Raw genomic sequence first — 16068 nt, 5'->3', positions numbered from 1 at the left:
GCCTCTGTTGCATCGTTCCATGCTGTTTCAGGACAACCAAAACTTTGATATTTTTTTAAATGATTCAAAACCCTGACGCTGGCATACAAAGCCAAGACTGGACCAGCCAGCCCCTTCGTACTTGATGGGAATAGTCAAAAGCCGATCCGCACCTAGAGTATCGCCATCCCTCAAAATTCACGGAAGACGAGCGTCCAGGCTTTTTTCTGTCCTGCACCAAAGTGGTGGAACGAGCTTTCCCTGGGTGGCCGAATGGCTGAGTCGCTCGCTGTCTTCAAACTCAGACTGAAGACCCACTTCTTTAGAGAATACTTGGACGAATAGCAGAGTACTATGGTCACCTTATTGTCTTGTGTTTAGTAATGTCTAAAGCTTAGAGGTATCTTTGAACTATTAGTCTATTCTAACTAGCTGAGGTTTTTCTTGGGTAAATAGCAAAGCACTTTTGTAAGTCACTCTGGAAAAGAGCATCTGCTAAATGCCTTAAATGTAAATGTGAACTATGTTGACATTCTGGAACCAAACACTTCACTATATAGTGTCTGCACTAGAGGGCCACCCTCACCATACAGACAAACATATACGCTGTTTTGATCTGAAATGCATAAAGTATCATAATGATGGAATTATACCATACCATATGTAATGTTTATGAAAGATTCTTTCATAAAATTTATAATATGTGTATGTAATCCCCTAGTTTGAATGGTTTTGAGGATTTTAGCATGGATTTTGGCCTTGCCTTTCCTTACCTTTCCTTACCTTGTCGAGCCTAACTTACCCTTGCCATGCCTAGTCTAGCCTTGCCCTGCCAAGCTTTGCAGGCCTTGCTCAGCTTTGCCTGGCCTGGCTTGCCTTGGCTTCCCATACCATATCTTGTCTTGTCCTGAAATGCCCTTCCTGGCCTTAACTGGCCTTGCCGCACCATGCCCTGTCTTGTCCTCAATTGCCTTGCCTGGTCTTACCTGGCCTTGCACTGCTCTGCCCTTCCCTGCCCTGCCTGACTGTACGGCTGGGCCAGCCTTGTGAAGGCTTGCCTATACTTGCCTTGCACTTCCTGGTCTTGCCTTGTCCTGCCCTGCCAGTAGTGGAGGTTTCCATTAGGAGGTGTAGGAGGGTGTAGATATGAACTCTTCTACCCATGAGTGCAGATGCCAAAGTAATGACTGCCCTATTATTACCCAACTAGATGCCAAATGATGCTTTGATAAAAAAGAGAAGAATGGAATTCAGAGGCAGGAAAGAAAAAGAGATAAAATGAGAGGAAATAAAAAGTAAAAAAGGGACAAAAAAGGTCTGTGGAAACAGGAGGGAGGATAATATTAGCATGCTGGGATTGATTTAAGAGGGCGAGACGAAGCTTCATCAGGTGTGAGTGGGCTGGGGTATTGGCTCGCCTCGTCTGGACACTGACAGAAACCCTGCAGGTGTGAAAAGCTCCTCAAATTAACAGCACACACCTTTGTGCCCAACTCACACACCATCCTTCAGTGTGACCTCACTTTCCACCTGCCAACTCTCTCACTCTCTCACTCTCTCTTTCTCTCTCTCTTTACCACTCTCTCACTTTCTCTCAGATAATAGAAGTGGTCTTGATGGATCCAGTGAGAAGCAGAAAATCCATCTCTGGAAGGCGGAGGTGTGAACCCAACCCTGAAGCGAGTGTATACGAGCGTGTGTGAGTGAAAGAGAGAGAGAGAGAGAGAGAGAGAGAGAGTGGTAAAAACAGCAGTAAATTATGATAACTGCAGATTCGTCACAAAAGTGCTCTCCTGAGATCAACACACACACACCCACGCACTCCTGGATGCACCAACCTGAGAGAAGACAACATCCAAACAGCGCCTAAAGAACATGCTGACCGCGATAAACACATGCCTGCTCCACAGCGCAGCACACAGGACACATCTGAGGCCTCGTCATCAGAAAATAAACACACTCCACAGGCCAAAGCTCATCATATACCCTTCGATGTGGTGTATACTCTTTTATAAACTGTGTGTGTGTGTGTGTGTGTGTGTGTGTGTGTATATGTGTGTTCTCCTCACATAAGCAAGCTAATGTCAGCCTTTTCCCCTGGCTGTCCGGCAGCTGTAGGTTAAGCCCCTTTGAGCTGCTGCTCCATTAAGCTTTTAAAAGCAGCCATTTTCTGCGAGTGTGTGTGCCCGTGTGTGCGTGGCAGGGTAAACGACACATTTTCTAATAAGGCCGCCACTTCAAAAGGAGCTTTTTGAGCCCAGCAGAATGACCTCTATTTGTGGTTTCATGCTATCGCAGTCCCTTTCTCCCAGCAGAGCGGACAGGGCCTGACAGAACCATGGGCTGGAGGACCCTCGGAACAAAAATAACCCTGACAAGGCAACCAGATTAAAACTGTATGGAAAAAGTTGTGTGAACTAAAACGAAGGATCATGAACTAGCTTTCTTTGAAGTGTTCCTGCCATTTGTATCAGTGAGAAGCAAAATTTCCTACACCATGAATCATCCCAACAAATCAGCTCCATGTAAAAACATATACACTCGAATCCAATACCCAATTCCAAACCTCTCTATACATACAGCTAAAATTTCAAATAAATCAAACCTTTACTTTCTCTAAAGCAACCAACCCTGTGCCTCAATTGAGATTTACACATGCTTGGCGGTCTCTCAGGCAGCCTCATGGGGGGTCTCAAGGGACTTCTTGGGATGCTCTTTCAGCAGACCTAAAGAAGTTCCATGTTTGAGACCTTGTAGGCCTTGTGAGACTTTGTTTGTTAGAAATCCTTACATTTGAAGTCCCTATTAAAGCAGAAGCGCACCTGATTGAACTCAGCTGGGCAGTTTAGTCCAGACCCCGAAATGAGGCTTCCAGATCTAGACCCAGCTGTATTTTCTTTATGTTTATATATCATACACACTGCAACATCAGTTCAAGTTCCTGGATAATTTGTGGCCCAGGTCACAGAAATTCGTTTTTACGTACAGGCACACATGACACCGATCAACCTCGAACTACATGATATAGGGATATAGATTACAGTGTTGCACTTCTCATAACGTGGCCGAGACACATTTAATCGCTATATAAATAGTCGCGGGCAAAAATAGATATTCTGATACGCGCTTGAATAAGTGTGGCAGCTTTGTAGGAGTGAAGTGACAATGCACAATTCTGGGGGAGCTATTAAGCATTCACTGCCTTGACAGCTGGTGCCATCAGTCCTTTACATCTCAGAATAGAAGGCTGAATGCTTTTAAAAATCATCCTTTGCGGCGCTCGCTATTAGACGGTGGTGCAGAATAATGAGATGGAGTTAGCTAGAGGAGCTGATGGGCCATGGCACAGTCTATTAGCCACTGTTATGAGCTTTCTACAACCCTCCAAGTTACAGCAGTAGAGCAGAACAAGTGAGAGAAAGAGAGAGAGGGCGAGAGAGAGAGAGACAGAGACAGTTGTAAGGATCTGGCTGGGGCAGATAAGGCACACAGTGCCATGTGTTATCAGCAGCTCTATATACAGTACTGAAGCTGCATTACCTGTAGCAGCTATCCCCCGACTGCAACAGCTTTAGATAATACCTGCCCACTGGAGACTATAAACCTTCTCTACTCAGTGCCCTGCTAAAAATACCTGCCATTTTTCACTTCCTTCTTGGGACCTCAGTGAGGAACGTAACTTCTAACCAGACACATCAGCCATCTCCTTTTATAATGGGTCATTTTCCAAAAAGGTGAACACCATGCACCTCCATGCATCATGCTTGTCAGATTGCATCAATGACACACAATACACCAAAATGAAGGGGAACCAATGATAACTTGATACACTCTTAGAACCAAATCTGTCTCTATTATATTTGTAAAAGAGATTTTTATGGTGGACTTGCATCTTATGTCTACAACGGAACATCTTGTGCTCTATCTAAGGATCTGGATCTTCGTACTGTTGAACTCTAAGCCAAAGCAAGAGTAGAATCTAAATGGTGTGTGATAAAGCATTGAGCTGTGGAGCAGTGAAACTGTGCCCTCTGGAAAGATGGTGCTCCATCAAATAATTTTTGGATGAGTTAAGGAGTTGGGGGATGAGGTGGTGTGTTGTTCCTCCAACACCCTGATTGCAATCAAATCCTCGCAGCAATGCTCCAAAATTTAGTAGAAAGCCTTCTTTTCCCTGGACTGTAGAGACAGTTACTTCAAAAAACGCAAGATAAGTGGAAAAAACAATGAATGAGCAGGTGTCCAAATACTTTTGTCATTTGGTTGCAAACTTCTTTTTATGTTTACACTCTAATACAGTACCTCTCAGCCTTGGTCCTGGAAGACCCCTTCCCTGCACATCTTAGTGTTTCTCAACCCACCTGTTCCAGCTAATCAGCTAATTGCCAAGCCCCTTCTGAGTTGGAGGTGGGGTGTTAAAGCAGAAAACCACAAAACTATGCAGCGCAGAGACTATGCAGACTATGGGTTCTCCAGATAATGTCTCTTAATGTATTTAATTCAGTTTAACTATCACTTTAAATTGTAGCATTAGCATTAGCTTCGTTGTTAAGACCTTTGTGGGCTTGATTCCAGCTGTACTGTGGTAGTGTAACCTTCCACTGAACACTGTCATGACTGTAGTCATGTCAGTGAGGTCTTCTGAAAGTGTCGACTGGAACTGTGCTTAACATTTAAGTCCCTTGTCAACTGTACGTGCCCATAACTTTTACCCATAACCTTTAAAAAGTGGGTGAAGAAAAGTGGGATCCTTTGTGCCTGGCAATTGTCCAGGTTCAACAGCGAATTGGCTTTCACTCATGTGAAGCAAGTAGCGAAATGGTTTCTGGACTAATGCCCCTCCAAGCAGGGTAAAGAAAGAAGGGGGGTGCGAGACTGAAAGCTTGACATTTAAGCTACTAATGAATCCTTTTAAAGACCCTCTTAAAGACAAGTTGTACTCACAAAGGCTAAAGGCACGCTAAGGGTAGCTAAGGGTATAACTGTGTATCCTGTAGTCATCTGGAACATTGTTCATACTGGTCGAAAATGAATGCTACGATATAGGTAATACCAAAACTGGGGCAGTGGAGCATGATGTGGTGTGACATCAGCAGTAAATTAAAGAAACCATGATGCAGACAGACCGCCTTTCAGCTTTACTACAGGTATGGTTGCTGCCCCCCGATTACATAATTTGCATATAAATAATTAAGTTAACTAAAACTTACATGTCATTTTCTGTCATATCTGAGCTTGCACTGATTGTTCCTAAGCCCCACCTCATTTACTTTGTCTTCCAATTGCTGCTTAGAAGTCGTTGCCATTATATGTGTGTTTGCTAAATATAATACAGTGATTAATACTGTGAATATTTGGCAATTATTTGCTATGGAAGGGGTCCTTACAGTTTCTATAGCCCCAGGGCCCTGCATGGTGTTAATCTGGTTGCTGGCAGCATGCACATAGTAAGAGAGAGGCTAACAGCTAACTTGCCTGCATTTACATTTTAGATAAACACTAATTGTCTCTTTTTGCATTGTTGACTTTATGGTGCAAAATCAAAAGTAAGGGCCAAGGAAGATAGCCAACGACAAGAGTATCTGGTCTCACTTTCCAACATTATGTAGGAATTTGACCTTAAAATAGCAGCTTCAGAATCGTGCTGATGCTCCACTGACTGTAACAGGGAGAATGACATCTCTGTCATTTCCACTCCGGCCTGGGACGCTGCTACTGCACTAAGGAGCTTTGGTGGAGCTGCATGAGGCCTCTCTCCAGAACTGCGTAACGCTACATAACCATAGTGCAAGTCATATGAGTGCAAAATCCTGTAATATTACTCTACAGCCTCAGTCCACATGTTTCTTTACACTCAGATGCTGCTTCTGTATCTCTCAGCTTGTCCAGAAATGCATCTTTGCACAGCTATCCATGAAGGGTGCACAAATCACGATTTGTATTTACTGAAGTGTAGTAAAAGTTAATCACACTCCCCACCAGTAGGGGGAACCTAGGAGCAGAAAATCTATCTATGTCTTATATTTATACATATATATATAAATAAAATGAATGGTGCTCCATCCAGCTGTGGAGCAGTGAAACTGCATTCTCTGGAATGACAGAGCAGGATAGCAGAGACATATACACAGATACACTCCAACAATTTATTTAATTCCCTTGATTAAAAAAAACAATGAAAGAGCAGGTGTCCCAATACTTTTGTCCATATAATGTGGCTTTTAATTTTAATGAAATGGTTGATGTGGCACAACAGATAACACCACTATCTGCCAGTGAGCTTCCACACCATGTGGGAGACTGGGGTTCGATTCCAGGTCTTGGTGACTGTGCTGCGCTACACCAATAAGAGTCATTGGGCAAGACCCCTAACACTTGATCGGCCCGCCCCTGTAATACGAGTAACCTTATAAATGGCTCTGGGTAAAAGCATCAGCTAAGTGCCATAAATGGAAATGTAATTTGACAGATGGTAACGTATAACTATGCCATAACATCGACCACATTGGTTAGTTAGCGGCAAGTTAGCAGGCCCGTTCACTGTTAGGAGGTGGACCACTCTCTTAAAGACATATACACCATTGATTACATGCTTGTCTCCTGTCCCTTCATCCAGACCAGTGGTCAACAATCTCAGGCTGAAGTCACAGTAAAAATGAGTTGGGGGAGGAGGGGGGGTGTTGAACTCAGCATTAAGGGCCTGTCTGGCCTGGCCTGATTACTCGTTAATAGGCTCTCGTCTGTGCCCCTGTGTCTGCCGTAGATCGTTAATACATTATGCATGCTGTTGCTGTGCTCAGCTCTGGAAGCAGACAGCAGTGGGGCTACAGCAGGGACCACCACACATCATACAGACACACAGCTCTCAGACACATAAAGAAGAAAACAGAACAAGGAGGTCAGAGATGTCTAAGACATATAAGAACACAGACAGAATGAAACACGCTCAGAAGAGATGTGTTAAAACAAGGCCGGGACTGTTACTGTTTAACACATCTTTGCGTCCAGGTAAGGACGACCTCTTCTGTGTTACTTTAACACAATCAGGGTGTGGGCATTTTTCGTCATTAACGAGGGCACACAAACATAAGAACACACACAAACAAAAATAACAACAAAACATCACGTGACACTACACACACACACACACACACTTCTTATGCACACGTTACGCCTACAATGGCAGCAGTGTCTCACCTTTCTTGGTTGGGCAGGTGGTGCTGACCACTGGAGAAAAACGCACATAACACATACAGCTTTAGAACAGAAAATAAACAAACAAACAAACAAACAAACAAACAAACTTATTTAACTGAAAGACAAACAGAAAAGTAAGCAGCCTCGCCTTTCACACATTTGATTCTAAGCATCATTAGAAGTTGTTGATCAGCCAAAAGCATGCTTGGTGTCGGCTTTGCTTCTTTAGTTTTAGCTACAAGGCTAATGTAGCTAATAAGTGATGTAAGCTAGGGGTGGAATGGCTGGTGATGATCCTTGCGCTGACTACATGCCCAAATGTTTGTGGACACCCCTTCTAACGAATGCATTCAGCTACTTCCTCATTACATGAGACTGGATCGTTTTGCAGATGATTTTGGGCTTCATGTGTGGAGACCTTTAGGTCAGTTCAGAAGCTCAGCTGAGATCCATGTCAGACAGTCATGAAAACAACTTACAGGTATCATTTGTCTCAGGTGTGGGATTACCCGTAAACCTACACTATATATCGAAAAAAGTTTGTGGACACCCCTTCTAATGAATGCAGTCAGCTACTTTATGTTTCATGTGCAAATGCATGTCTAGACACACAGCTTGTCTAGTCCCTGTAGAGAAGTATTGCCAATAGAATATGACTCTCTGGAGCAGGTTAACATGAACCTATTGGCACCATGCTGCCTAATGCCAGCCGTGGGCTAGAGGGGTATAAAGCTCCCCAGCATTGAGCTGTGGAGCAGTGGAAGAACTGTGTTCTCTGGAATGATGAATGGTGCTACATCCCACATCCAACACTTTTGGGATGAGCTGGGGTTGGGGATGATGAGGTGGGGTGCTGATCATCCAATAGCCTGACCTTACTAATGTTTTTGTTTTTTTTCTGGCTGAATGCAATCAAATCCTCACAGTAATGCTCCTCCAAAATCTAGAGGAAAATCTTCCCTAGACAGTAGAGACATATACTCCAACAAAACCCTTGATTTCAGAAGAAACAATGAATGAAGTGTCCCAATACTTTTGCCCATACAGTTGTTTACATACAGTAGATTCCCTCTAAATAACCCCTTATTTAACAGTGTATTAGAAACAAAGGTGGCGGGTGGCGTCAGAAGGTCTTTGGTTAAATCTCATAATACATAAATTCTCAACTCCACTGTTGAGGACCTCACACACCACGTAGCTTTGTGTGTTTTCTGCTCCAGCACACCTGACTCAGTGTGTGAAGGGCTTGATAATTGCCTGATGGGTTAGATCAGGTGTGTTACAGCAGGGAAATCACGAGCATGTGCTGGATATTAAGAGCTCATAAACGTCCTGCTGTCACTTCAGTCTTTTCACCCACACCTAAAACAGCGCTAATCTCCACTCACGTGGAATTCTGACATATTTGATCCTTTCACGTGCCCAAAGCTCAAGTCTCCCGGCACACGCTCCTCCAGTGACATCTCTTTGAACGGCACAAAGAAGAGCACGACTCTTCCTGCAGTTCAATAATTCATGCACTCCTGTCAAATGTTACATCACGACTCAACACTCAACACAATGGCCTGAGGGCCAGAGCTCTCACAGGCTGAAAAATGAAGCACTTCTTCTCCAGATCAGACTCATAGCGTATGTATACTGTGTGTGTGTGTGTGTGTGTGTGTGTGTGTGTGTATCTGTATATGCATTGCTGTCATAAGTCTTGATGACAGGAAGCCATTGACTGGTAACTCATGCAGCTCTCGTGGAGACATACAGTGATGGAGAGCACATCCATTCTCATTCATATTCTTCAAAGATCTCTCAATGTCTGCCCCTCGTACAGCCACGGCTCATATTGTGTATTATACACAAATATTATGCATCAATGTCATAAGAAATCTTAATAAATCTTTTGATGTAACACTTCATGATGTATTTACCAATAGGAATTCTGGAAAGCAGTCAATTATTAAAATTATTAAAAATTAAACTTAAAAAAGTTTAAGCAACTTTGTTGTTTAAAATTCATTAAACAATTCTGTTGAAAGTGTAAATTCTAAACTTTTTGGATGAAAAGAGAATATTGTCGTTGTCCAATGAAAAACATGTATCTCCAAAATGGCAGCTTTACAGAAGATGGAAAAAACCTTCTTAACTTTAAATGGAAGTCAATGTAAAGTGATTTTATTATTATTATTTGAAGTCATTTAGAGCATTTCTATTGGTCCATTCATCCAGAATTATTTAAACAGTGTACAGAAGCTACAGCTACAGGGTTCAAACCATTGAGAAAACCTGGACAAAACTGAAGATACATTGGACAGCAGTGATATACTGTACTTGTTATGATTGACCTTTAGTGTCTTGTTTGTCAAAAAACAAAATAAACAAACAAACAGTAAAAACAAATGTAAAAAATAATGCAGCAGGTCAATAGAAATGCCCTTAATGTAGCTAAGAAGTAAATTAGCTAGGGGTGCAGCAACTAATTGACTTAGTTGGCCTAAATCTATGACCTACTCTATATCACACATGTTCTTATTTAGTAGTAGTAGTAGTACACATGTTAGTTGTTCTACTAACTACACTCCAAAAAATAAAGGTGCTACAAAAGGTTCTTTGAGCGATTCAATAAAAGAACCATGTTTGGTTGCGTGAAGAACCATTTTTGTAACAGAGACGTGACTTTTAAATTGAGAAGAACCTTTACACCTGCCTAATGCCAGGGTTGGTCTAGAGGGGTATAAACCCCCCCAGCATTGAGCTTTGGAGCAGTGGGAGAACTGTGTTCTCTGGAATGACGGATGGTGCTTCATCCGATACGTTTGGGATGACTTGACGAGTTGGGGTTGATGAAGTGGAGTGGTGATCATCGAAACAGCCTGAGCTCACTAACACTCTTGACCCTGAATGCAATCAAATCCTCACAGCTCCTCCAATATCTAGCAGAAAGCCTTCTTCTCTGGTGAATAGAGAAAGTTACTCCAACAAAAGCAGGATAAACTCTTTTTTAATTTCCTTGATTTCTGAAGAAAGAATGAATGACCGGGTGTCCCAATACTTTTGTCCATATAGTGTACCATTTAGCAACAGAAAAACAACAGGTCAACAGAAAGTCAGTAGTCAGCTGTCATGAGGGGAGAGCACACCATCTACCCACCCAGAGAGAGCATGGCCATGATGCTTTGACTGTGTGTGTGTGTGTGTGTGTGTGTGTGTGTGTGGACTGATTATAGTACCTTTACATTAATCGTAGCACCTTTACTTTTAAGGATGTAGGAGCAGTTCTGGGGACGACCCCACACACACACATATACATACACAGTACCATCACAGCAGCAGTAATCAAGCCTTGAACAGAGACTGAGACTTATCTCCTCATGACCAGCTCTGTGTCTCTCCTCCCACATCTCCTATTCTCACTCTCATCCCAGTGGAGCCTAATGACAAAAGGACCTGTCTCTTCTGCCTAGGTGAATGAACTGAAGCTGTCACATCAAACCAGTGCAGCGGAAACGGCAGCGCTTCCTGCTGCCAATAATCCAAAACCTCCTTTCAGCAAACTTCATTGTTTTTTTTTTCTCCCTCAGAGCCAATATGAGAGAGAGAGAGCGAGCAGGAGAAAGAGAGGGAGAGAGACTCCTCATCTTGTCAGACAATGAACTGCTGTTGTCACTTCAAACTCTGCCAAAGAGACGGAAACAGGGTCCAACTGTCAATATCTGCACTCAGTCTGCTCCTCCAGCTCTCTGTTTACCATGTTAAGCGGAGTCACGTCATGCACACTTACTGTACTGGAAGGTCCTGAGCTATACAAGATCCAAGCACGATCCTCATTACATGAAACCGGATCATTTTGCAGATGATTTGTGGGCTTCATATGTGTGGGTCAGTTCAGGAGCTCAGCTGATATCCATGGCCTGTGAGCGTGGCGTGGCCTGAGCCAGATTATATTGTCAACAGTCAGTGAAAACAACCCACATTTATCATTTGTCTCAGCATTGGGTGTGAGTTTACCTCTAAATATACACTATATGTCCAAAAAGTTTGTGGACACCCCTTCTAATGAATGCATTCAGTTTCTTTAAGCTGAACTTACTGCTGATTTACACAGATGTGCAAATGCATACAAACAGTGTTTCAAGTTGCTGTAGAGAAGTACTGTCAATAGAATAGGACTCTCTGGAGCAGATAATCATGAATCCATATGTCCCATGACTATGACTAATGCCAGGCGTGGGCTAGAGGGGTATTAAGCCCCCCAGCATTGAGCTGTGTTCTCTGGAATGATGGATGGTGCTCCATCCAGTACTTTTTGGATTAGTTAAGGATTAGTAGGGGATGATGAGGTGGGGTGGTGATCATCCAACATCCTGACCTCACGAATGCTCTTGTCGCAGCAGGCAATCAAATCCTCACAGCAATGCTCCGAAATCTAGTAAAAAGCATTCTTTCCTGGACAGTGGAGACAGTTACTCCAACGAAAGCAGAAAAAAACCTTTACTTGATTAGAAACAATGAATGTCCCAATAATTGTGTCCGTATATCCCGTTTAGCAACAGAAAAAACACAGGTCAACATAAAGTCAGTGGTCAGCTGCTGATGAGGGGACTGATGAGGGGAGAGAGCACCATCTATCTACCCGGAGAGAGCATGGCCATGATGCTTTCTTTGGCTGTGTGTGTGTGGACTGACCACAGTGTGAACACTAGTCAGGATCATTTAGCTGGTTTGTTTTTAGCAATGCCCTGAGTTATCTGGTTTTCTGTGATATTTTCACACACACACACACACACACACACACACACACACACATAGGGGAAAAAGCGCCATCTACCCCCCCAATGGCCAATTGTGCTCCCTCAGACTCAGGTCGCTAATGGCAAAGTGGCATGCGAACTCGTGACCCCCAGGCCATAGTGGTAGTGCATTAGACCTCTGAGCCACAATCAGCCCTGTACTCTCTTGTCATGCGGGGCAGTGGTGGCTCAGCGGTTAGAGCGCCGGGATATCGATAACAGGGTTGTGGGTTCGATTCCCGGGCTCGGCAAGCTGCCACTGTTGGGCCCTTGAGCAAGGCCCTTTACCCTCTCTGCTCCCCGGGCGCTGGAGTTGGCTGCCCACCGCTCTGTGTGTGTGTGTGTGTGTGTGTGTGTGTGTGTGTGTGTGTGTGTGTGTGTGTGTGTGTGTGTGTGTGTGTGTGTGTGTGTGTGTGTGTGTGTACTCACTGCCCCTAACACATGTGTGTGTGAGTGTGTGTTCACTACCAGCTGGGTTAAATGCGGAGGACACATTTCGCTGTACAGTCCACAGTGACAAATACGTGCACCTTTATCCTTTTATCACCTTTATGCCTGCCCCTGTTGTCATGTCTGCCTTTCTTTTGTTTTGTTTGCCTCTGTTTGTGTTATGTGTGCCCTAGCCACGCCTGTCCATTAGTGTTTCCACCAGTGTCTCCTAGGTAGCCATGCCCCCTTGTTAGTCCCAGGTGTTGTGAGTTCCTTGTTAGTCTTTGCATAAGTCCCACTTTGTTTCAGCCTTCCTTTGTCTGGTCTTGTGTATGTTCATGTTGGCGTGTATGTTCATGTCGGCTTCATGTTTTTTCTGCTTTCTGCTTGTTTGGTTTGTTTTATTTTTCCTGTATTAAAAGATCTAGCGAGTACGTCCTCCTCTGTCTCATGACAAACTGTGACATCTATCCAATTATTTGTACTAATATTCATCATCAATATCATATTTTCATATTTCTTTTGCAGAGACTAAAACTTTTGCTCAGTTTTGTACACTTCACTGTTTACATTTAAGTTACAAAAAGGTACACATATCTATAGAAATGTACACAGTTTATTTGCATAATGTAACACATTATGTTTCATTTATTTTAGTTGAATGAACTAAGAAATAGAAACTGTGCTCTACTATAGGTAGAAAAATGCCCTATTTCAGTTTCCTGTGAAGGATTTGTTTAGGTACTTTTTAGTAGAAAATCAAGAAAAAATGTCAATTGAACAGGCATGTCCAAACGTTGGTATATATATCTGTATTCATAAACCATAGGATTGTTTTGTGATATGATCTATTTATATGGCATAATTACTGAAATGTAAATGATGTGTCATTATTAATTACATAATTAGTTATATAAATTGTATAAAATATAATTAATTTACATTTAACATTTCAATTTCTGTTAATTTCTGTTTCAATTTCTGTTATTTCTGAGCAAAACATTTTAAATATGCACAGGATGTTTTTCTTGTGGTATTACTAGATAAAACTAGATGCGTAAAAAAACTTTTTGAATTGAAATGAAAATCATACATTGAAATGTTCTCTTTTCTAATTATAAACACTAACCAGGCACTGACTGTAGGCTTAGACTGTGTACTTTCACACAGATTTCCCAGTAGTGTGAACAAGCTACGGTCGAGAAACTGTTCCCACATTACATTTGCTGTTTACTCTGTTATTACTCTGTTATTACTCTGTTATTACTATGGTGTTTGTTATATATATCATAGATAAAGGAGCTTAGGTGGAAACTGACTTCTGACCTCAGAGTGAAACTTACTGCAGTGAGAGTTTGAGCTGCTTATCACTAATCGTATAGACTGCAGGACGGCTCGACCACAGAACCGGTCGATGGTACAGTCTGATGTTTGAAGGATAAAGCTATCAGTGGAATTACTGTGAAAACAATGAGCTTCGATTGCTCGGCTAGGTGAGCTGCATTTTGATTGACGCATGAGTGGCGAGGGGTGCTTTCAGCCATATTGACAGGTAGTATATGCACGGGTGGTCGTCTGATGCTTTGGCTGTCAGTGTGTGTGTGTGTGTGTGTGTGTGGTGCTGACTATAGTGTGGACAACCTTTGAGTAATAAATGAAGACTGAGTGCTCATCGATAAAAAGTCAAGAGTGGTAACTCTCTCCCTCTCTCTTTCAAGTCTAATCCTAAACCGTACCTTAATCTTAACTGCAAGAACACACACACACACACACACACACACACACACACAAAATACTAGATAAGAAGTATTGGTGTTCTTTTAGCAGCAGAAACACAGAGTCAGGACCATTCTGTCGTCTGTCTTAGCAATGTTTGTCTCTGATTTTCTGAAGCATTTCAGTCCTGTAAATGTACGAACACACACACACACACACACACACACACACACACACACACACACACACACACACACACATACACATACTCAAATCTAGAGTCTCGAAGGACTGTTAGATCAGCTCGGGAATTAATTGTACTCTAGCCACAGTTTAGAGCAGTTTTTAACCTCGCCTGTAATCTATTAGTGCCTGTCATTCTGATTAAAACACTTCATCTGGACAGCCTCCAACAGGCATCTGCACTGCTTAGTGCAATACACTCTCCAAGCACAGCCATTAGACACACACACACACACACACACACACACACACACACACACACACATATACACATATTTACAAACATATGCTAACCAATACATCACTTACAGCAGTATAAGACAGAATGCAGGCCCATGTGTAATCCAAATACAACCAGACCATATATATATATATATATATATATATATATATATATATATATATATATATATATATATATATATATATATATATTGCAAACAAGTTTCCCAATGCACGGATCATGGTAATGTGATATACAGATACACTACTAGACTTAAACCTTTAGACTCCTAAACCTTGTACCACTCTGCTTTAAGATTCATTCCTGGTGACTCCTACAGCACACTCCACTGATTACTGTACGAAAAAACTTCAAAGCACTTATTATCCATATGCCATCGTGGGCAGTGGACTTGTCTCTAACCACCTCCACAAAGTCTGTGACTGATTTATTTGACTATTTGATTTTAGCAAACCTTTTATTTAATTTTAAAAAAGTTATTTTTTGTTTGTTTTACTATTCTTTCATTTATTTATTACAATTTTTTTACTGATACTGTTTTCCTAATGTTTTAAAATTTGTTTTATATTTACATTCCTATTATGTATTATCTATGTTTTGCTCTTTAACATTTTTTATTCTACTAATTTTATAGTAGATAGTAAATTTAAAGTTCTAATATTTTAATTGAAAATAATTTATATAATTTTATTATTACAATTCATCTTCATGTGTTGTATATTTTACTTTTTTTTTTTTTTACATATATTTCTCTAATCATTTTCCAGTCTGTATTTTATGTATCAGCTCAGCTACGTTGTAGGTGAGGGTGACCCTCAATGTACTCCTAGTTTAAATAAAGGTTGATTGATTGATTGATTGATTGATTGATTAATGAGGCGTCAGAAGAGAAAATAATGAATATCTGATTTAAACACCTGCTGCGTATTCTTCTGCATATTGTCACGGTCATAAGAACAGCTCATCTTTCTGAAACTGCACTGTAACTTCATCAGAGAAGGAATAACTTTGAATGGATGATTCACCACTGTTCTGTTCAGCGATCCTAATTTCAGCTCTCTGAAAATGAATCATCTAAGAAATTCCACCATGCAGCGCTCCAGCCGCCTACTTACACACTCCCAGGAAAGACCTCAACACACCACAGAGGCGCGTTCACCTGTGAGCACACAGCACGACCAGCAAACACTATATGTCCGGATGTTTGTGGACGCCCCTTCTAAGGAATGCATTCAGCTACTTCATGTTGCACCCGTTGCTGACACAGATGTACAAATGCACACACACAGCTTATCTAGTCCCCCTACAGAAGTACTGCCAATAGAACAGAACTCTAGAACCTCTAGAACCTATTGGCACCATGCCTAATGCCAGCATTGAGCTGTGGAGCAGTGGAACACCTTAGCAACCACCTGGAATAAAATGTAATTTACCTATTTACAGCATCCACACTGGAGACTATAGCAACAGCCACACAAC

At 42.0% G+C, this 16068-nt stretch overlaps 1 protein-coding gene across 4 annotated transcripts in view; it reads right to left on the bottom strand.

Moving 5' to 3' along the window:
- The window catches only part of slc12a5a (solute carrier family 12 member 5a), a 230397-nt gene that overhangs the window by 78159 nt on the left and 136170 nt on the right, over nucleotides 1–16068 (bottom strand). For 2 of the 4 annotated variants that reach the window (XM_072684819.1, XM_072684821.1), the window contains exon 2: nucleotides 7177–7206. The exons of the other annotated variants lie outside the window; for them this stretch is intronic. In XM_072684819.1, the coding sequence (XP_072540920.1) occupies nucleotides 7177–7206 (30 nt within the window). The remainder of the gene's footprint in view (nucleotides 1–7176; nucleotides 7207–16068) is intronic. 4 annotated transcript variants of the gene reach the window in all.

The sequence above is a fragment of the Salminus brasiliensis genome, chromosome 7 (assembly GCF_030463535.1).
Source record: "Salminus brasiliensis chromosome 7, fSalBra1.hap2, whole genome shotgun sequence".
Lineage (NCBI taxonomy): Eukaryota > Metazoa > Chordata > Actinopteri > Characiformes > Bryconidae > Salminus > Salminus brasiliensis.
Note: the sequence above shows the minus strand (reverse complement) of the source record. Positions and strands in the feature narration are given on the sequence as shown.